This window comes from Saccopteryx bilineata, chromosome 11 (genome assembly GCF_036850765.1).
Source record: "Saccopteryx bilineata isolate mSacBil1 chromosome 11, mSacBil1_pri_phased_curated, whole genome shotgun sequence".
Classification (NCBI taxonomy): domain Eukaryota; kingdom Metazoa; phylum Chordata; class Mammalia; order Chiroptera; family Emballonuridae; genus Saccopteryx; species Saccopteryx bilineata.
The window spans coordinates 17,583,973-17,607,644 of NC_089500.1; the positions used below are offsets into that span (position 1 = coordinate 17,583,973).

Sequence of the window (23,672 nt, forward strand, 5' to 3'; positions counted from 1 at the left end):
TAAAACAACTGTTGAATGATCCACTATTCCACACACAATGAAAATATGAAAAACAAATACAGTATTCAACATCATCTGTGAGGTCTTGAACATGGTCTTTCTTCTTGAGGTTATGTCTCAAAAAGGCTTATGCTCACTTTGATTTGTCCTTTGGTTCAGATGGCATTTATCTGCTATTTGTTAATATGTGCGCCCTTTCATAGGCACTGTTGTTGATACTGGGATAGAGGATTATAGAGATCTTCCAAGAGATTAAAAAACTAATAGGGAGAAAACTTGGCGAAGAAATACTTAACTATTCATTGCAGCTCATGGTCTTCATAGTGGGTTTATCTGACATAGTTTTCATCCATTAAGAATATACTCTTTTATATTAAGTTGAAATTAAACTTTATTATTATTTTTTGGAACAGATGGACAGTCACCATCTCCAACATGGATTTGAAGTATTATCTGTGATGGTCAGTTTTATGTGTCAACTAGGCTAGACTACAGTCCCCACTTATTTAATCAAACACACAGTACTGTGAAGTACTTTGCAGATGTGACTTAAGTCCATATTTAGCTGATTTTAAGTAAGAGATATTATCTTAGATAATGTGAGTGGACCCAATTCAATCCTCTAAGGCCTTCAGAGGAGACCTGAGGCTTTTCTGAAGAAAAAATTTCACCTGTAGACAGCGCCTGTGAATTTTGAAATTGCCTAATCAGCAGTCACAACCACTTAAGCCAATCCCTTAAAACTAGTCTCTTAAAATGTCTCTCTTATGGTTCTGTTTCTCAGGTTGAACCCTCACTGACAGACCATCTTAGTACATGCAATATTTTGACATAAAAATCTTTTTAAATGCCCTGTATTGTTTTCTACTCATTTGATTTAAAATCAATTTTTTTCTGTGTGCAGAATTTATAAATTTTAATAGAATTGTATTCAAGCATCCCACTTAAAAGTAAAGTAGATATGTAAATTTATCCTCAAATGTTGCCAAATTGGGACTTATATATTTTGATTCAGAATCTGTATCAATAATTCAATGTTGAGTAAAACAACTGTTAAGTGTTTCCTCAACTAGAGGTCTCGCTCGTCCAGCCCAAACTACTTATCAGGATATCCCTTACAACTATGTCAACTGGGGAGCTGTTTGTATCACCTTTTTTGCATCACCTGTAGTGAAGTATGTTAGGTTACTCTGAAAACCCTTCCAAATTTCTTTGATGTATTATATTTAATTTAATTTTAGTTTAAAAAATATATTTCATTCTAGAAGCAAGCTGTGGAATTTCTCTCACTATAAATGCCTAGCTATGTACACTAGATTAAGTATAAAAAGCATTGGTATATGTACACAGGATCCCAATATTTAAAAAGATTTTAATGTTTAGTTAAATGGCACATATAATGCTGTGCATCTAACTAAGTGGTCCTATAAATAAGCACAAACACCTTCAGAATGAAAAATTCACCAAGCAGAGGAACCCACTTCCAACAGCTTTGATTGTTTGAAAAGTTCTTCCTTAGATTGCACTGAACCTGCTTTACCATAGTCTTAGCTATGGATAAATCTGAGTTTTACACAGTGGGATAAAAAATTTAAATTCCTCTTTCAAAATATCTTTACCCTAGTCTTCTGATATGAATTTAGTGCCTTCTGAACCAAACCTTTATCAGCAGATTTAGACCAGGGACCCTCTTGCATATCTAGGGACATGTAGGATGCAATGATAAGCAGAAACAGAAATTTTGCATTTCAGAGAGGCAGTCTGGACATGACCTTCAGAATTCTAGATTGCAGATATTCCCGCTTCTTTGGTATGACGGGTATTTGTCTGGGCAAGTTTTAGATGAACTGAAATCTCTTCTAATCTTAACTTCCCATATAAAGTAATTAGGTAATAATAGCTGCTTTCTCATCTCATAGTGTTCTTTTGAGAACCAAATGACAAGCTGCTTATAAAAATTTTTCATAGAGTTAAGCATGTAATAGATATAAATATAAGTAACGTTTACAGGTTATTTTCTCACTTGATTTTCAAAAACTGTATGATTTTGGCACAGAATACATTATCACTTTGGAGATAAGATAATAAGGCTCAGAGAAATTAAGCAAGGACACAGTGTGTGTGGTGTGTCAATCACATCCTGCACTGCTCCTGATTGAAGACTGTGGGCTCTGTCCTATCTCCTGCTGAGCCCTGTAGAGTTGTTCTCAAGGCTGGAGACACACTAGAGGCATGACTAGCAGATGCAAAGCACTGTAAAAATATGTAAGGAATTTTTGTCTATTAAGATTATAACCAGAACTGAATAATGGACAGGCAGACAAAATAGAATTGATGATTCTATTAATTTGACAGTGGATCAACATAAGAGATCAATAAAACCTAATATTCAGTATAAAACAGAGCTTATTCTCTACTTAGAAAACAATGTTACCCTATAATGAAAAGCAGGTATCCAGGAGTGATACCAACAATCACCATGAACCAGCAATATTTTGGCCCCAACCCTGAGAGCTGGTATCAAATAATCTTTCAACAGTGCATTGATGGATTGATTTGTTCCTTCAGTTATTCACTGGAGGACCCTGGATAGAGAGAGGGAAGCCATCAAAAGCTGTTTTATGTATATGCTTCTAAGAGTTGGACTAGTGGAAATACTAAACAGTATTTTTTAAATGAATTGGCAGAAAAGCACTGATTTAACCCTTCCTAGAATTATTCATCTTCTATAGCTGCAAATATAATGTTCAATTTTTATTCAATAGACATCACTTTCTATTCTCACATTATCCCAATATCCCTTTATACAATCATACCACCACACATTTTTTTTGGCTGTGGTCAGTAACAAATTAACTAGAGTTTAAGAGTTAAGATATAGGTTTTCAATTCTGGAAAAATTAGATCTGAAGTTTTGCTCTCTAACTTACTAGCTGTGTGACCCAGAAAAACTTGCCAACATCTCTCTTTGCCTAAGTTTTCTCATCAACCAAATGGGAATATGTAAACAAAAAATTGTTATAAATTTTTACCTTGAAAATACATATATAAAGCTTTTCTCTTATTACAGAGAAATTTTCAGGCTTATTGAGTTATATTTAATATATAAAAATTGCACATACTTAATGTATACATTTTGATGACTTTAAATATGTGCAAACTTTGTGATAACATCACACAAACCAAAATAATTAACATATCTATTATTTCTTCAAAACTCTTGTGTCTTGTTGCTTTTATTTTGATGGTGAGAACACTTAGCATGAGATACCTTCTTAACAAGTTTTAAGTGTACAATACAGTATTGTTAGCTATAGGCACTATGTTGCATCACAGAGCTCTAGAACTTATACATCATGCATAATTGTCACTCTATACCCATGGAACAATGCCTCATTTACTCTCTCCTTCTCCCCTGACAATCACCATCTTATACTCTGCTTCTATAAGTTAGACATTTTAGATCCCTCATATAAATATATGTGGAATCACACAGTATTCATCCTGTGACTGACTTATTTCACTTAGCGTGCCTTCCATGTTGTTGCAAGTGGCAAGATTTTCTTGTCTTTAAAGGCTGAATAATATTCCATTGTGTTTATACACTACATTTAAAAAGTCCCTTTGTTTTTCAGTAGACATTTGGGTTATATCTTTATCTTAGCTATTGTGAATAATACTGCAATGAACCTGGAAATGCAGATATCCTTTTGAGATCCTGAGTTCAATTCTTTCGGATATATACCCAGAAGAGGGATTTCTGGATCACTGCTCATTCTATTTTTTAATATTTAAAAAATATTAAAACCTCTGTACTGTTTTCAGCATAGTTAATTGTTGTCAGAGTTGATGTTGGTACAAATTCATGTAACAGCCAATCATGATAAAGTGAGCTAAAGACGACAACGTTATATAGTACAAACAGCACATCACTAGGAGTCAGAACACCTGTGACTCAGTTGGGACCATCCTCTTAATAGTGACAGATCCTAGCAATGTCAGGCTTTAGACCACAGCTTCCTCTTCTGTACAACAACGACTTTGGGTTATGAACAGTGGTTCCTGCTCTGTTCATTCTCAAGCTCAGTGTGTGTGTATGTGTATGCTCCTTAGCTACTTTTAACTATAATTTTTATTCTAAAGAAAGTATGTTGTAGGTAGCAATTCTTTCCTTAGCTATAAAAATAGGTTACTGTTTAAATCACATTGCCTTCTGCCTATTTCTGTCCCCAACAATACTAAGTGCTTTCAAGCTCAGTAATTCTCCTGTTCTATTTCTAATTTCTTAGAATTTATGGCAAGAGATGGTGTATTATTCAAACAATATAATTCTCTTTTATTCCCCTAATGTTAACCTTGTTAACTTGTTTAAATTTTTCAATCCGTAAAGTACCAATAAGTATTTATCATTATATTTACTCTATATTGGTCATGAAACATAAGACAACTCTGAAGTTCGATTTCAAACAACATTTTCTCAAGAGCACACAAAAATTAAAAATGGCACTTTAAAATAAACATGGCTTTCCACAGTAAACTGATAATTGTGATTTAATATCCTTCTTATAACTCTGAATTACTTTGTTATGCAGATGCCTCATTATCCTAGCAAAACACACACAATAACAACAAACACCTGTATAACACAGAGAGGCTTGAAAAAAAAGATTTGAGTCTCTACACCTGAATATTTATTTATATCATTAAATGAAGCATTCTGGCATTTCCAATTTTCTAACAGCCAAATCAATATATCCACATGTCTTACAGGTATTGAAAACATGGGGTCAAATCATAAACATTTTAAAGTGCTGCAGATTATGATAGAAAATCAATTACTTTTGCTTACTTGAAAGTGCATAAGTTACTAAATATATCCTGGGGACAAGTCTAAACCACAGCTAATCTACCAATATGAGGTACTTGTAGATTTCTCTGTGCTTTGTAGCACTGAAGTTATTTCCTCAGCATCTAGAAATGCAACAGGTATTATGGAAGACAAGTCACAGAGCAGAGGAAAAGAAGGTAGAAGTTTTGCAAAACTTGTTTTGAGGGCATGAGGCTATTCTATGGCTCTTTTTACTTCTTAGGTTCAATTTAAAAATGAAGTGTGTGACATTTTTGCAATAAGTATCAATTATAGTTGTAAAAATAACTGCTTGAGTTATGTTTGCATTCCCACATGCATTTTTAAAGTATTGAAATAAAGAAATAACAGTATGAATAAAGGCTTCAAATTTGGAGTCGAGATTCCTGCAAATTTATAAAGATGGGAATAGACATTTGTGCACTATTCCTATAACAAGCTAACCAATTTCTTTGTTTTAAGCTGGAATGATATTAAGCCAGAGTGCTCATTAGTTATCTTATGTTGATTTGAAGCTCTGATTGCCACACATATATTTTAGATCAGTGGTCCCCAACCTTTTTTGGGCCACGGACTGGTTTAATGTCAGAAAATACTTCACGGACAAGCCTTTAGGGTGGGATGGATAAATGTATCATGTGACCAAGACAAGTATCAAGAGTGAGTCTTAGATGGATGTAACAGAGGGAATCTGGTCATTTTTTAAAAATAAAGCATCATTCAGACTTAAATATAAATAAAGCGGAAATAATGTAAGTTATTTATTCTTTCTCTGTGTACCGGTACCAAATGGCCCATGGACCGCTACCGGTCCGTGGCCCAGGGGTTGGGGACCACTGTTTTAGATGAATAAAAATGTAGGACTAAATTATTTCTTTTTATTTTTTATTTATTTATTTATTTATTTATTTATTTTCATTTTTCTGAAGCTGGAAACAGGGAGAGACAGTCAGACAGACTCCCGCATGCGCCCGACCGGGATCCACCCGGCACGCCCACCAGGGGCGACGCTCTGCCTATCCTGGGCGTTGCCATGTTGCGACCAGAGCCACTCTAGCACCTGAGGCAGAGGCCACAGAGCCATCCCCAGCGCCCGGGCCGTCTTTGCTCCAATGGAGCCTCGGCTGCGGGAGGGGAAGAGAGAGACAGAGAGGAAAGCGCGGCGGAGGGGTGGAGAAGCAAATGGGCGCTTCTCCTGTGTGCCCTGGCCGGGAATCGAACCCGGGTCCTCCGCACGCTAGGCCGACGCTCTACCGCTGAGCCAACCGGCCAGGGCCTATTTCTTTTTAAATAAGTAAAGTTGATCAGAGGATACAATTCAAAATAATTGTCCTTGAGAGGAAAAATAATAAATGGTGTCTGTGGTGAGTTGAATTCAAACATCAAATGTGACCTTCCTTGGAAATATGATCCTGCAGAGGTATTAAGATGATTTCAAGATGAGTCATCTTGGATTTATGTTGGGGTTTATATCCAATGACTGGTGTCCTTATAAGAGGAGAAGAAGACACAGTGATACAGAGGAAGGTATGCAAAGATAAAGGCAAAGATGTGAGCAATGCATCTATAAGCCAATGAACGTCAAGGATTGCCAGCAACCCCTGAAAGGTTAGAAGAGAGATGGGATAGATTTTCAAGTATCCAGAAAGAACCAACCCTGCCAACACATTGATTTTGGATTTTTGATTTCTTGAACTAAAAGAATAAATCTATTTTTTTTAAATTTTTTTAAGCTATCACGTCAGTGGTAATTTGTTACAGCAGCCCTAAAACTAATAAAAGGTCTTTGATAGTGAAAGAGGTTTACACTTGCTTCTCTATATAATCATTTTTTAAAATAATTATACATTATGTAAAGAGAAAACCCTATAAATGTGTCTACATAGGGAGCCAGAATCTTGATTTCATAATTATGAACTGAATGTGATAAATTCTATTTGCAGAAAAAGGTGCACAAATACTGAACAATTCACACCAGCAAGTTCTTTTGGCCATGTGACTACTATTCCTCATTTATTTTCTGACCCACACATTTCTTAGAGTTCAGTGGGCATACAGTTAGTTTTAGTGAAAGGAAATCTTCAATTTTTGTAACCAAACATAATAATATGACACTAGTTTTGACTTATTGTTCTCCACTTCACATATGTAATTAAAAATATACATTTTAATGTTACAAAAGTTAACAATCACTATTAATATTTTGGTATATATTATTCTAAATATTTTTCAATAATTTCATATATTTTTATAAATATCAGCTTGATTACTAATACTGATATAAAACTGAGTTGATCACTTAATAAGTTTTAAATATTTTTGTAGTAATTCATTTTCAATAGATGTAAATATCCCATGATATATTATGTCCAAAATTTCTAGTTAACCATATATAATTGGATACTTAGGGCCTTTTTTATTATTAGTTATTAAAATAAGAATGCAATGAGTTAAATATATTTAGAGTTAACTTTGCAAAAAATATGGCTGTAGAATTGGATAAACTAGAAGTTGGAAACCTAGATCATACAGTTATTGATCATAAGTACACAACACACACACACACCATGTATGCATATACATCTGTATATAACACATGCACATTGCTTCCAGTATGATTCTAGAAATTATCTGTCCCATAAGTGGTACATGAAAGTTTATATTTCTTCCATATGCTTTTCATAACAGTGTATCATCATTCACTTTTATCTTTATTACTATAATCAGAGAAAAATGCTAACTCATTTTTGTTTGAATTTGTATTTCTCTACTAATGAGATTTAATATTTTATCATGCTTATTCACCATTTACAGTTCTGTCAATTAAATAGTCAATCCTTACATATTAAAATGCTCATTCTTTAATTAATTACTTTATAAAAAGAAGTTTATTTTATATTTTTAATCTTTTTTACTTGAGAAAGAAAAGCTGTGATTTAAAAAAATGTTTCAGGCCCTCCTGTGGAGGAGAGGTGAAAACTGCAGTGACTGCTGCAGTAGGTAGGTGCCCGCAACGCCCATACCCAAATGCCCAAGGCAGCGGTAGGGGGTGGCGGGCGTGCAGACAGACCACACCTAGAGAACACAGAGGCCACACCCATTGGACTCCAGTGGAAAATACATTCTTATACACAGACCAAATGGGAAGGCAGAGAAATGCAACCCAAATGAATCAAGAGAAATCTCCAGAAAAGGACCTGATTGAGTCAGATATAACCAAATTTCCAGATGCAGAGTTTAAAATAATGATTGTTAGAATGCTCAAAAATCTTAGAACAACAATAGATGGTCATCAGAAACACATTAATAAAGACACAGCAAATATAAAAAAGGACATTGAAATAATAAAAAAGAATCAGTCAGAAATGACAAATACAGTATCAGAAATGAAAACCACAATGGAAGGAATTAAAAACAGGATGGATGAAGCTGAGAATCAAATCAGCGAGTTGGAGAACAAAATAAATGAAGGCCAGAAGCAGAGCAGAAAAAAGAAAAGAGAATTGTAGAGCCAGCAGCCAGTGCCAGGGCTACCATCAGAGCAGCCCGGCCCATGCAGGTTCGCATTGGATTCGGACAGTCGGTAAAGAAACAACGGAGCCACAAACTGGTGGGCCATAGTCTTTAATTCTAGCTTGCACCCGGCGGGCAAGTAAAAATACACACTGGGCTCCAAAACCCAGTCACATTCAGTGCTCACAAAGCTACTGACTTATCCGAGTTTCCTAGAATCAAAGGTTTCTAGTTCACCAGACTTATTCACCTCTGTTCCTTCCTCTGGGGATCTCCTTCCTTATTCCAGATACAAACTCTACACAACTGGCATCTCACTCAGCACTCCGCCATCGTGGTTGCTTTTCCTGGCCTCCTCCACGTGGCCTCCTTCTGCTGCTGGCTCTACTCTCTCTGCTCTCTCATGCTAACCTCAGGAACCAAGAGAGCAAGCTCCCGCTCCGACCCCATTTTATAGTGTAGAAATCCAAACCCTTAATCCAATATACAAAATTGGGAAGTCTCTAATACAAAGTCACTTCTCTGAGGCATGATTGGATTGTACCGCCCCACATCAAAAAGGGAGGGAAAGGCTTAATCCCAAAACCAACCCTCAGGCTACAAGGATTCTCAACACACATTAATATCACCTGGGTGACGGCCTCCATCTTTAACAAAGTGAGCATAATACATTTTATCTGCCCAACAAGAATCAAATATTCTGAGGAAACTTTACGAGAGCTCTGAGACAACATGAAGAGAAATAGCATCTGCAGCATAGGGGTTTCTAAAGAAGAGAAAGAACAAGGGATAGAGACCTTGTTCAAGCATATCATAGCTGAAAACCTCCCTATATTAATGTAGAAAAATGTCTCACAAGTTCAAGAAGCACAGAGAACTACATTAAAGAGAAACCAAAAGAAATCTACACCAAGACATATCATAATTAAAATACCAAAGCTAAGTGATAAAGAGAAAATATTAAAAGCTGTTAGAGAAAAAAAGACTATCATCTACAAAGGAGCCCCCATGAGAATGACATTTGACTTCTCAACAGAAACACTTGAGGCCAGAAGGGAATGGCAAGAAATATTCAAAGTGATGCAGAACAAGAGCCTACAACCAAGACTACTTTATCCAGTAAGGTTATCATTTAAAATTGAAGGAGAAATAAAAAGCTTCCCAGACAAAAAAAAAAAAAAAACTCAAGGAATTCACTACAACCAAACTAATGCTGCAAGAAATGCTAAGGGGCCTGTTGTAAACAGATCAAAGGAGAAAAGGAATATAGCAAAAGAGAAATAAAGCTTTCATGAATAAAATGGCAAGAAATAACTACACATCAATAATAACCTTAAATGTAAATGGATTAAATGATCTGATCAAAAGATATAGGGTAACTGCATGAATAAAAAAACAGGACCCATACATATGCTGTCTACAAGAGACACACCTTAAAACAAAAGATGCACATAGTCTGAAGATAAAAAGATGGAAAAAATATTTCAAGCAAAGGAAAAGCTGGGGTAACAATACTTATATCAGGCAAAATGAACTTTAAAACAAAGGCTATAGTAAGAGATAAAGAAGGTCACTGTATAATGATAAAGGGAGCAATCCAAGAAGAAGGTATAACCATCATAAATATCTACATGCCTAATATAAGAGCACCTAATTATATAAAGCAGACTTTGATGGATATAAATGGTGAGATCAACAGCAATACTATAATAGTAGGGGATTTCAATACCCCACTAATATCACTAGATAGATCCTCAAGAAAGAAAATTAACAAAGAAACAATAGACTTAAAGGACACCTTAGATCAACTCGATTTAATAGACATCTTCAGAACCTTTTATCCTAAAGCAGCAGATTATACATTTTTTTCAAGTGTTCATGGTACATTCTCCAGGATAGACCACATATTAGGGCACAAAAATGGTCTCAACAAATTTAAAAAGATTGAAATAATATCAAACATTTTCTCTGATCACAATGGCATGAAACTAGAAATCAACCACAACAGAAAAACTGAAAAATACTCAAACACTTGGAAACTAAATAGCATGTTATTAAATAACGAATGGGTTAACAATGAGATCAAAGAAGAAATTTAAAAATTCCTAGAAATGAATGATAATGAGCATATATCAACTCAAAACTTATGGGACACAGCAAAAGCAGTCCTGTGAGGGAAGTTCATAGCATCACAGGTATACCTCAAGAAGCTAGAAAAAGCTCAGATAAACAACTTGACCCTGCATCAAACAGAGCTAGAAAAATAACATCAAGTAAAGCCAAAAGATAGTAGAAGGAAGGAAAAAATAAAGATCAGAGCAGAAATAAATGACATAGAGGCTAAAGAAACAATATAGAGGATCAATGAAACCAGGAGCTGGTTATTTGAAAAGGTAAACAGGATTGATGAACCTTTAACTAGACTCACCAAGAAAAAAAGAGAGAGGACTCAAATAAATAAAATTAGAAATGAGAGTGGAAAATAACAACTGACACAACAGAAATGCAAAATATTGTAAGAAAATATTATGAAGATTTGTATGGCAAAAAATTAGACCACCTAGATGAAATGAACAAATTCCTTGAAACATATAATCTTTTAAAAATCAAACAGGAACAATCAGAAAACCTAAACAGAACAATTACAACAAATGAGATAGAAAGTTATCAAAAAACTCCCAACAAACAAAAGCCCGGGGCCAGATATCTTCACAAGTGAATTCTTCCAAATATTCAAAGAAGAAATAACTCCTATCCTTCTCAAGCTATTTCAAAAAATTCAAGAGGAAGGAAGACTTCCAAGCTCCTTTCATGAGGTGAGCATAATTCTGATTCCAAAACCAGGCAAAGACAACACAAAGAAAGAAATTTATAGGCCAATATCCCTGATGAATTTAGATGCTAAAATTCTCAACAAAATGTTAGCAAACCGAATCCAGCAATATATGAAAAAAATCATATACCATGATCAAGTGGGATTTATTCTGGGGAGGCAAGGCTGTTACAGAATTCACAAATGAATCAATGTGATTCATCACATAAACAAAAGGAAGAAGAAAAACCACATGATAATTTCAATAGATACAAAAAAAGCATTTGATAAAATGCAGCACCCATTCATGATCAAAACTCTCAGCAAAGTGGGAATACAGGGAACATACCTCAACATGATAAAGACCATCTATGACAAACCCACAGCCAACATCATATTCAATGGGTAAAAATTAACAGCAAACCCCTTAAGATCAGGAACATGGCAGGGTTGCCCCCTTTCACCACTGTTATTCAACATAGTCCTGGAAGTCCTAGCCACAGCAATCAGAGAAGAAGAAGAAATAAAAGACATTCAAATTGGAAAAGAAGAAATAAAACTATCATTATTTGCAGATGATATGATATTGTATATAGAAAACCCTAAAGTCTCAGTCAAAAACTACTGGACCTAATAAATGAATTCAGCAAGGTGGCAAGATATAAAATTAATACTCAGAAATCAGAGGCATTTTTATACACCAACAATGAACAGTCAGAAAGAGAAATTAAGGAAACAATCCTCTTCACTATTGCAACAACAACAAAAAAACAAAGTACCTAGGAGTAAATTTAACCAAGGAGATTAAAGACTTGTACTTGGAAAATTATAAAACACTGATAAAAGAAATCAAGGAAGATACAAACAAGTGGAATCATATATGTGTTCATGGTTAAGAAGAATAAACATCATGAAAATGTCTATATTACCCAAAGCAATTTATAAATTCAATGCAATACCAATTAAAATACCAATGACATACTTCAAAGATATCACACACATATTCCAAAAATTTATATGGAACCAAAAAAGAACACGAATAGCCTCAGCAATCCTGAAAAGGAAGAATAAAGTGGGAGGTATCACACTTCCTGATATCAAGTTATACTACAAGGCCACTGTACTCAAAACAGGCTGGTACTGGCATAAGAACATGCATATAGATCAATGGAACAGAACAGAGAACCCAGAAATAAACCCACACCTTATGGACAACTGATATTTGACAAAGGATGTAAGACCATGCAATGGAGTAAAGACAGCCTCTTTAATAAATGGTGTTGGGAAAATTGGACAGTTACTCACAAAAAAATGAAACTAGACCACCAACTTACATCATTCACAAAACTAAACTCAAAATGGATAAAAGACTTAAATGTAAGCTGTGAAACCATAAGCATCTTAGAAGAAAACATAGGCAGTAAGCTCTCGACATCTCTCGCAGCAATATATTTGCTGATTTATCTCCACAGGCAAGTGAAATAAAAGACAGGATAAACAAATGGGACTTTATCAAACTAAAAAACTGTTGTACAGCTAAAGTCTGTAAGAACAGAATAAAAAGACAAACTACTCAATGAGAGAACATATTCAACAATATGTCTGATTAGGGGTTAATAACCAAAATTTATAAAGAACTTATAAAACTCAACACCAGGAAGATAAACAATCCAATCAAAAAATGGGCAAAAGAAATGAATAGACACTTCTCCAAAGAGGACATACAGATGGCCAATAGGCATATGAAAAAATGCTCAACATCACTAATTATTAGAGAAATGCAAATTAAAACCACAGTGAAATATCACCTCACATCAGTCAGTATGGCGCTCATCAACAAATCAACATAGAATAATTGCTGGTGAGGATGTGGAGAAAAGGGAACCCTCCTGCACTGCTGGTGGGAATGCAGACTGGTGCAGCCACTGTGGAAAACAGTATAGAGATTCCTCAAAAAATTAAAAATCGAACTTCCTTTGACCCAGCTATCTCACTTTTAGGAATGTACCCAAGAACACCATAGCACTGTTTTAAAATGGAAATGCACCCCCATGTTTATGGCCGTATTGTTCACAATAGCACTAGAAACAGCCCAAGTGTCAGTCAGTAGATGAGTGGATTAAAAAGTTTGGGTACGTACAATGGAATACTATGGGTCATGAAAAAGAAGGAAATCTTACCTTGTGCGACTACATGGATGGACCTGGAAACTATAATGTTAAGTGAAATAAGTCGGGCAGAAAAAGAAAAATATCATATGACCTCACTCATTTGATCAAAGGGACCAGAGGAATAGAGGACAGAGGAAAAGGGAATAATAGGATGGGCTAAACCTGAAGGGAAGTGGGGAGGGCATTATTGGGAGGGGTGCAAAGGAATGTTGAGGGGAATAAGGTGAGGGGGGATGCCTTCAGGGTAACACTAGAATTATGTAAACACAATAAATTTAAATCAATAAAAATAAATAAATAAAGCACACGCAAAAAAACAAACAAACAACCAATCATCTTTTGAATTACAGCTCATTCAGGATTTAATTGTAAACTTTAATTGTATAACTGACAAACTTTGAATATGCTGTTATTTTAGCAGTGCACTTAATAACTTTAATCACTCTTGGTAGCATAAAATTGGTGCAAACACATTGACAACCACCTGAGATTACTTTTGGTATAAATTCAATCAATTTTAAAGTATCTCTACAGGCAAAGGTTGCTATTCCTTTTCTTAATTATGACTTGTATACGATTAAGAAAACAGAAATAAAATGCTTTGACAATTTCCTAGTACCTTCTGAAGATGTAATTGACAGCAAAGAACAAGATGAACTTTAATCAACTGTTAAACATTGTTTGGAACTAGCCTAAACTCCAACAATTGTCTTGAAAATTAGGAACTTTTGGTGGGAAAGGGGAATCAGAGAAACAAAAACTATTCCTGTTCACATTAATTGCTGGGATGGTTCAAGAACAGGGGTGTAGAAGGTTGCCTGCCTCTCTCTGTTTGACTACTGAAGGACCTGAAGACCCTCACCTCGAGCTGGCCCTCAGCACACCTTATCTTCAGTCCTGAAGAGTCAATGTTTGACAACGCTTGGGTAACAATCTCTTGCATAATTGTGCATTGCATAATCTTGCATAAAGGATGCATCAAAACCTGTGACTGTATAATTTCCCATGGATAAAAACTGAAGAAAATACCTATTACATTATTTATTTGAGTAGCATTTCATATCTAATTTTAGAAAATTCTCCTCATTTTTTACCAAAAAATAAAAATAAATAAAAAATGTTTCAGGACTTCAAGTGTGCATAGCTATTAAAATGTAAGGCTTTGATTTAATTATCCATCTTTTCTTCTAGCCTCACATTAATCTTAGACTTTATACTATAATTTTTTCAGCAAGATTTTTAAATTCTGGTGATTTCTTTCAAAGTAAATACTATATACTAAATATCACAAAGAACACTCATACCTCATTTCAACTTCAATATTTTTCCCATTATTTCAACAGAGAAAAAGGGCATAGAATCTTGGCTTTTCTTAAGCTTTTTATTTTTTAATTTATTTTTATTTTACTTTTATTTTTGTCTCAGGGAAATAAATCTGTTCTTGGAACTCTATCTATCTATCTATCTATCTATCTATCTATCTATCTATCTTCCTACCTCCCTATCTATCTATCTATCTATCTAGTAAATTATATTAAATTTATTGGTGTGATATTGGATAATAAAATTATATAGGTTTCAAGTATACAATTATGTAATGCATCATCTGTATATTGCATTGTGTGTTCACCACCCAAAGCTAAGTCTTCTTCTGTGACCATATATTTGACCCCTTTACCCTCTATACCTTCTATCGCTCTTCCCTCTAATAAACACCATATTATTGTCTGTGTCTGTGAGTTTTTGTTTGTATGCTTTTCATATTTGTTGCTTTCATTTTATATCCCACATATAAGTAAAACCATATAGTTCTTGACTTTCTCTATCAGACTTATTTTATTCCTTTTTATTTAATTTATTAGGGTGACACTGTTTAACAAAATTACATGTTTCAGGTGCACAATTCCCCATCTTCTGTACACTGTACTGTGTGCTCACCACCCCAAGTCAAGTCTCCTTCCATCACCATTTATCCCCTTTACCGTCTTCCACCTCTCCTCATCTTTCTTCCCCCTGTGGCAATCACCATACTGTTGTCCATGTCCATGAGTTTTTCCCTTTTTCTTTTTCTCAATCCCTAAATACCCTCATCTGGTGCCATCCCCCAACAGCTGTCAGCCTGCTCTCTATTCTGAGTCTGTCTCTATTTTGCTTATTAGTTCATTTTGTTCATTGGATTACACATATGACTGAAATCATAAGGTACTTGCCTTTGTCTGACTGGCTTATAAAAGGATTCCTAAACTTTTTAAAAGGTATGTTAGAATGCCGTGGCTTCTGCTTAGATTCAACAATGCCTGCCTAGGAGATTTTGTCCAGATACCCAACAAAAAATGCGCTTCTTTGGCAATCTTCCTTTGAAGTACTCTATTATGCTAAAATTTTATGGGCATCAAAATAAACAACCTGAGAGAAATAAAAGCGTTTTTATCAAGCATCAGACTATAGGCTGCACATTGGCTTAAAGCATGTATATATGTGTGCGTGTATGTGCATGCTGGTGTTGTGCTTCTGCACTATGATTTCAAATGGAAATTTACTGATAATTTATTATAGATAAATGAATAAATAAGGTATTACTCTTTTCTTCTCATATGCAATAATAGTTTAATTTTCTTATTAGTTGTAGTTATGGGTTTTAGTGCAGTGGTCCCCAACCTTTTTTGGGCCACGGACTGGTTTAATGTCAGAAAATATTTTCAAGGACCGGCCTTTAGGGTGGGAGGGATAAATGTATCACATGACTGAGACAAGCATCAAGAGTGAGTTTTAGACGGATGTAACAGAGGGAATCTGGTCATTTTTTAAAAATAAAACATCGTTCAGACTTAAATATAAATAAAACAGAAATAATGTAAGTTATTTATTCTTTCTCTGCGGACCAGTACCAAATGGCCCACGGACCGGCACCGGTCCGTGGCCTGGGGGTTGGGGAACACTGTTTTAGTGTATATATTGTCGCAGACAGAGTTTAGGTGCCATTCCAGATTTGCTCAAGTTTACCTACCACTCCTTGTCATGAGCCACTGCTTTGTTTTGCTTCTCAAGCCACTGGCACAGTGTATGCTCTTCTCTGGAACAGCAAGTCCTGAGTATGGCTGCCCCCCTAGAGCAAGCCACCATCACATACATGCTGATTGACAAGGAGAGAATTCCATATCTGCACTCACCTGAAGCTCTGGCATCCCAGGCAGCTGTCTGGAAGTACAAAATCCAACCTGTCAGTGGATTTTGACTAATGACAGAAGAAAGAGAAACTGCTCACTCTTCTTATCCAGCCATTGACTGTGAGACACGCAACCACTCGAGATGCCATATGAGGCCAGCCAAACTCTGTGTCTGTTCTAACCCTGTGGCCAGCTCGATAATACACCACCATGGCCCAATTCCTTTTCTTCCCTTCCCTGGCTTGCCTCCCTTGTTCCCTCACTGTTGTTTTCCTGGGCTTGTACCCCCAAAGGCATTACTTGAAAAGCTTGCCTTAGTCTCTGCATTCTAGGAAGAAAACTAACTGGCATGTATTGTATTCCAATAGTTAAAGGAAATATATAATTATTAGTTTCATAAAAATTAAAAAAATTTCTATATACTGTATGAAAACTGGGTCCAGTTTTCATAGAGAAGTTTGATCTACTATGAAGTCCACCAATATTGCTATAAAAGTAAATTTATATTTATGAGATGTAGAGCAATTTCTCTGTTTATTCCTCAAGCTACCCTTATATCTATTTTTCAAACTGGTCATCATCCCCCGGAGATTGGGGGAGGTGAGATTGAAGTGGCTTAAACTTGGAACCATTTGATTAGATGACTTTTAAGAATTATTAGTTAAAACTTTGAAAGTTATTTGAGCCAAACCGTGGTGGCACAGGGGATAAAGCATCAACCTGGGAAGCTGAGGTTGCTGGTTTGAAACCCCAGGCTTCCCGGTCAAGGCACATATGGGAATTGATGCTTCCTGCTCCTTCCTTCCTCTCCCCCTTCTCTCTTTCTCTCTCTCTCATCTCTCTAAAATGATTAAATAAAAAAAGTTACTAAAAAAGTTATTTGACTACAGGAGCTACGTTGCATCAGCAATGCTGAGAAAACAATATGGATAAAAAACACTCTAAGATGAATTTATTATGATCCAGAAACAAAATACAAAGTGAAAGCATTATAGAAAAGATCAATTTCAAATCATAAAGGTTATTCTTGTGCAGACCAAGAAATATCCCTTTCCAGGAAAAAGAATGTTCCCCTGAAATAAGAATTTATTTTATTCTTAAAGCATTTAACTCATCAAAACTTTGCCAGACTGCACCATGGGAACACTGACCTGTGAACAGGTACCAGAGGTTGTTCGGCTCCAGGGTTTCCATCTCACCCCGGCGAGTTGTCTTTCTGTGTCGAATTTTATAGCCCGTAATAAATCCATTTTGTGTTCCTGATGGAGGAGGCAGCCAGCTTACTTTGATACTCTGTAAAATAACAGATGCAAATTAAAACATTGGAGAAAAGTTGGATAACAGGGCAGGGTCAAAGACATGACCCAAACCTAAGTATAAAGCAGAGGGGCAAGGAGTATTAGGGATTATCCCTTAGAACCAAATTCAATCCACTCTTACAATTTGGCAGTATTCCCATTTGTCTAATTTTGACAAAAGCACACAATTAATTTGATTGGCTGAGTTCTGTGGGAGACAAACTAATGAATGAAAAAATAATGATATATTGTCCCTGACTCTCAAAGAACTCCTAGTCTTAAATACATACAAACTGGCCCATCCTCTACTATCCTGTCCACATGCATGTGTGGCCATGTTCTTTGCTCTCAAGTGTTTTATAAAAGAAATGCAGATTTGATGAATAGGTATACTTTCTAGTTATATTCCACTACTCATTTTTATTTTTCAATGCTTTAAGGTAGTCATAGCAGATATCAACAACATTTAACAATTTTACAAAGGAGGAAATAGAGGTACAGAATAAAATAAATGTCCAGAAGTCACCTTGTAGCATCACTGGAAGACTATCCAACTATTGAGTCTAACTTTTCTTGTCCTTGCCATTTCATGCTAAAATAAATAATCATAGCATCTACTTGGCAATTCTACTCACCTAAGTTCACATAAAAATATTCTTGGAAGAAATAAAACTGAATTTAAATAATTAGATTTTAATATATTCAATAGGCCTTCCAATAAGGATTCCTTGGCAAATTAAAAAGCATCACTTTCTAAAGACTACAAGCTTGTTTTTTAAAAAGTCAAAATTAACTTAACATAGAAAATGAAAACACATCTGAAGCTGTTAAATTTTAGACCAAGAGGTAAAACCTTATGATTTTCAGTGAATGCTTTTCTCTGGCTTTAGTGCATGACCTCTCATCAGTCTTATAAATGATCTAAACTTCAATGTACACAGTGAAAAAGGGAGAATGATTGTGCTTAGTGAGTCTACCAAATGATTGTAAATCTCTCGATAAGCCTCAAGAACTTAATTATACTAATGATTACATGAGAAATAGGTAGTTTTTGACATAAATAATTTTTCTTTATCATATTTGGGAACTTCCAGTGATTGCATAAATCATTCCCACACAGCCAATACCTTAATATCAATGCCCACAGCAATTAATTAATAGAATCTGTTATGCACTCTATTATGACCTCTCAACGGTTATTATTCATCTTCGGAAGTAATTCTGCCATTTTACCCATCCTCGTATGTGGCTAGCAGCTACATTTATTAGCACCTTTTATGTGTTCTCATTGAATTCCAGCATACACCAGCAGACTGCAAAAACTCTGGTGCTCAAATTCTTTCTGTGTAAATGCTTCTGCAGATGCTATGGCTTGATGTCCCAAATCATATTGTTTTGGGAAGTTAAATAAAAATGTTCCTCTACTTCTATATATATTTAATGTGTTTCTTTACTAGATGAGATCTGTTCTGCCAGGGAGCAGTCACTCAGACTCACTGCCTGGTCCCCACCGAGCCCCCTAAAGCGGTCACTGTGTCACTGTTAGGGGAACATTTTTGAAACATGACCTACTTTTTTCATGGGCAAGCCCGGTAATGATTATTATTAAAAGTACTTAACACTTGACCTTTGACTTCTGAAAAATCAATTCTGGAAGCTATGACTTGACTTCTGGTCCTTTCATTACTTGAGAGGGAGAAATTAATCCTTTTCACTGCTGTAGTGATTCAAGAATTAATTTCACAGTTTTTTGTTTGTTTGTTTGTTTTTCAGGTTTGGAAAAGAAGAAAAACTAAAAAGCCCTCTCTGGTTACCATAAAAAGTGAATTAGCTTACAAATAGCATTGTGGAGAGCAGTCAGGTTTATTGTCTTAAAAGAAAGGGTCTCATTGGCCTTTATTTCCTGTCTGAAATAGTCCCAACCAATTTGGTGATATGGTATTATCCTTTCCATAAATCCCACTAATTTATTCCTTTATCTTTTCTTCTCTTTAGGGGCATATGAGTAGTAAGAAAATAGGAAAAAAAAATAACAGATAAGCCCAGAACTCCAAACATTTTCAGAAAGCACATTTCATAGCCTTCTATTTTTAATCCTATGTGGCCCATTGCATGCTGACATTTTGCCTTACACACTCTAGAGTGAACTGCAGGGGAAGAGAAACTCCTCTTAAAACATATTCCGTTTCTTAATAAAGAGCCTTTCTAAAAAAAAGAAAAAAAATGTAAGTGGTTCTATCTATATAGCACTCCCACAGAAGGGAATTGGAGGGCATCATTCAAAGGAAAGTCCTTGTAGCAAAGAAGAACTTCTAGACTGAAACATAGCAGATGGGTCTTGAAACTAAACTGAAATTTAGTTTTCCCCTCTGCCCCTTCTTTCTGTTCTGCATTTCCGGTAACTCATTGAATCTCATGTGAAGTTGCTTGAAGAATGAAATATGCTTTCAGTGAGGGCGTATTTTTATCAGAGTGCCCATTAGCACTTCCAAATAACATGTTTATATTATATCTCCTGTCCCCTTACCTCCCCTCTGCCAGTGTCCTCTTTCAGACCTTAATTCACCATTGTTCAAAATATTGCCATAACTAACTGTTTGCTCCCCATGCCTCCAGTGTCCCACTGCTCACACCCACAGTAGCCACCTTCCTTATCAGTAAATGAGCCACTTAAGCTCTCTGAGGCCAAGTTCTATCATCTGCAGCGTGAGCTAATAACAGGACCTAGCTCAAAGGGTTGAGCGTGTATGGATTAAAGGAGACAATGGGAACATGGTTGGAAGTTCCATTAGAATGCTAGTGCCTAATAAATATGCAATAAATAAATATGTAAACAATCAGGGGGTAAAGGTGTGAGGTCAAGACATTCAGAATGGGGAGGAAAAGTAAACAAAGATAGGAGAGGAGCAAACAAGGCCAGTTATCATAACAATGCTCAGAAGATGGGCCTGGTTATTTGTGTGTTGACTTTGGTTTTCTTCTGTACATCAGGAGCATTGAAAGGCAGACGCTTCCTAGCAACACATTCAACACTCCTTTTTTTCCATAAATACGCGTTGACCAATTTCCTCTAAAGAATACTATTCACATTTCTTATTGTAGCCACTAGGCTAGGACCTTCATGCATGGATGGTAAAAAGGAGGCCTAGCACTAGGGCTGAGAGGAGAAAAATGAAAACATGTGAAGAGACGTAATACACATGGTTGGAGGTAGACTTGACAGGATGTGGTGATTTATCAAATGCCAAGTGTAAAGGAGGAAAGTTATAACACAGGACTCTTACGCTTTCTGGCATAGGCAACTCAGTAGATGATAATGCATTTACTAGGATAAGACTATCTAAAAAATAATCCACTTTCAAAAAAAAGTTCACTGGACCTGCTGGTAGCATCAATAAATGACAATGCACAGAGAATGTAGTAACAAAGGCTACCCATATTGATAATATTCTAGTTAGTGCTGAGAAGGGCATTTTTAATTTCATCATTGAGAATAAATAATATCTTACTGTCAAAATTGTACAATAACAACATGAAATATTTAACCTTGACATATATTTAAATACTTGGTAAATATTTCCACTGATCATCTGAAATCTAATTGAATTTCAAATTGGAATAGGAATTAATTGACTAAGAAAACAGCACTTTAAACACTATTATGTCCACAACCATGTGAAAATTTCCAAAAACTGTTTTGCCTTTTTATAAACCGATACACTGTAAGATACTAAGCAGGTATGGGTTTGATAAAATGTCAGCAAGATAGTATAAAAGTCTTGCTATATTTTTCCTGGAGTCATGTACTATTCTTGCAAACTTGATGTTTTTACTCCAGTATCATAAATATGCCATCTCTTGTGATGAGTGAAATCAGGAATTGGGGTAGCATGCTAAAACCAGCATTCTTAAATTCACATAGGCAACTGTTATGCAAAGTGACCTAAAGCCATATTAGCAAATACTTTGTGTGACACATTTCCAGACTGAAATCTGCTTGTAATATATAAACGTTGAGTGATATATTGGTGCAATAATAAAAATATGGTTATATATGAATTGAGAAAGATTTGATTTCAAATAAAAGTTTACAAACCTGTCTTAAAGTCAGGCAAGAAATGCTGCTTTGTTTTATTTTTAAAAATGAAAGCTAACCTGTTGTAACCTTATTTAATGAGTTTGAAATAATACAGATATTTCTTCATCGGTACGTTCATTTAATTTAAAAATAGTCTTCTCTTTGCCTCTGCCCTGGTGGCCTCCTGCTCCTCATGTCTAGTGCAAGTGGAAACCCTACTTAGGAACTGAGCCTGACTTGACATACTCTGAAAAAATCCTGCCCTGGTTAAGTAATGTGCTAAGTCCCCCTGGGACAATTTCTCAGGTTGCTCAGCTTCAAATCAAATATTGCAAATCTACTTTGGTTTGGGTCCCAGTTTTAGTAATCAGGTATCTCTGGTAGAGACGCTACCATACGTCTTCTTTTTTTTTTTTTTTTTATAAATAAATTTTTATTTTAATGGGGTGACATCAATAAATCAGGGTACATACATTCAAAGAAAACATTTCCAGGTTATCTTGTCATTTAGTTCTGTTGCATACCCATCACCCGAAGAGAGATCATCCTCCACCACCCTCCATCCAGTTCTCTCTGTACCCCTCCCCCTCCCCTTCTCCCTCCTTCCCTCCCCCCACCCCCATAGCCACCACACTCCTGTCCATGCCTCTTAGTCTCGCTTTTATGTCCCACCAATGTATGGAATCCTGCAGTTCCTGTTTTTTTCTGATTCGGTTATTTCACCCCGCACAATGCTACCAAGACTCCACCATTCCTCTATAAGTGATCCGATGTCACCATTTCTCCTAGCTGAATAATATACCATGGTGTATATGTGCCCCATCTTCTTCATCCAGCCCTCTCTTTTTTTTACAGTGATTAAAAGCCTTTAAGCGAACTCTTGGCCAATACAGCAAGAATCCCTAAAAGAGTAGTGTCCTTAGCATGTTCCCCAAGTCCAAGTTGGCCCCATCACCATGCCAAATCCCTGAGAAATGCAACCCAACCACAGTTCAGTCTGTTAGGAGCTGTCACAGGGAGCAGGAGTCCAGGAAATTTCCCCACAGGAAAAGTCCGCATGGCACTGGAATTGTTGTCACCATTCTTTTTAAATGTTCTTTTGCCACGTTAACTTGCCTGGCTCATTACAGACATAGACATCCAAGGCTGAGCCCTCCAGCAGTGAGAGTCTTATGAGAAGCTGGCTGACTTCCCTGACAACACTTACTCGCCTCTCTGAGCCTAGGCATGTTTTCTGCTTTCACTCTGAACTGCCCAAACCCTCTGACCTGAATCACCACCTGAAGCTCTTTCTGTCACCACCTCTCACCAGGCACAACTACAGCCTATCATTCCGCAAACCATGACCAGTCTTCCTGAAGGAACATTCCTAACCGCCTTAGTTACTCCTGGATTTGAGAGCACAATCCCCCTGATGCGGCTCTGCCTGCCACACTCATTCTCCCCACAGATCTGTCGTTTTCAGGTATATACAGCGGGCACATATTAGATTTAAAAAGGAAATTCAGACACAGTGAGAAATGTCATCTGTAATATACTCCATTTCTTGTATGTTCTGTTTTTATATTTCTTAGCTAACTTAAACCAGGCTAAATTGTAATTGATGCTAGGAAATTGACATGCCACCACTTTTCTCTGCTCCTTTAATTAAGTTCTGAGAGCTCATCCTTGACAAGTCCAAGAAAGAAAAGGGGAAGCTAATAACTGAACCTAACCCACTTCGATGTAGCAGCACAGGGACCCTGAACCAGTAAATGAAGATCAAA

At 36.0% G+C, this 23,672-nt stretch overlaps 1 protein-coding gene across 1 annotated transcript in view; it reads right to left on the bottom strand.

Annotated features, from left to right (window-relative positions):
- Positions 1 to 23,672, bottom strand: part of DCC (DCC netrin 1 receptor) — a 1,159,181-nt gene that overhangs the window by 194,571 nt on the left and 940,938 nt on the right. Inside the window, exon 13 of the mRNA XM_066246236.1 lies at positions 17,682 to 17,823. Coding sequence (XP_066102333.1) covers positions 17,682 to 17,823 — 142 coding nt within the window. The remainder of the gene's footprint in view (positions 1 to 17,681; positions 17,824 to 23,672) is intronic.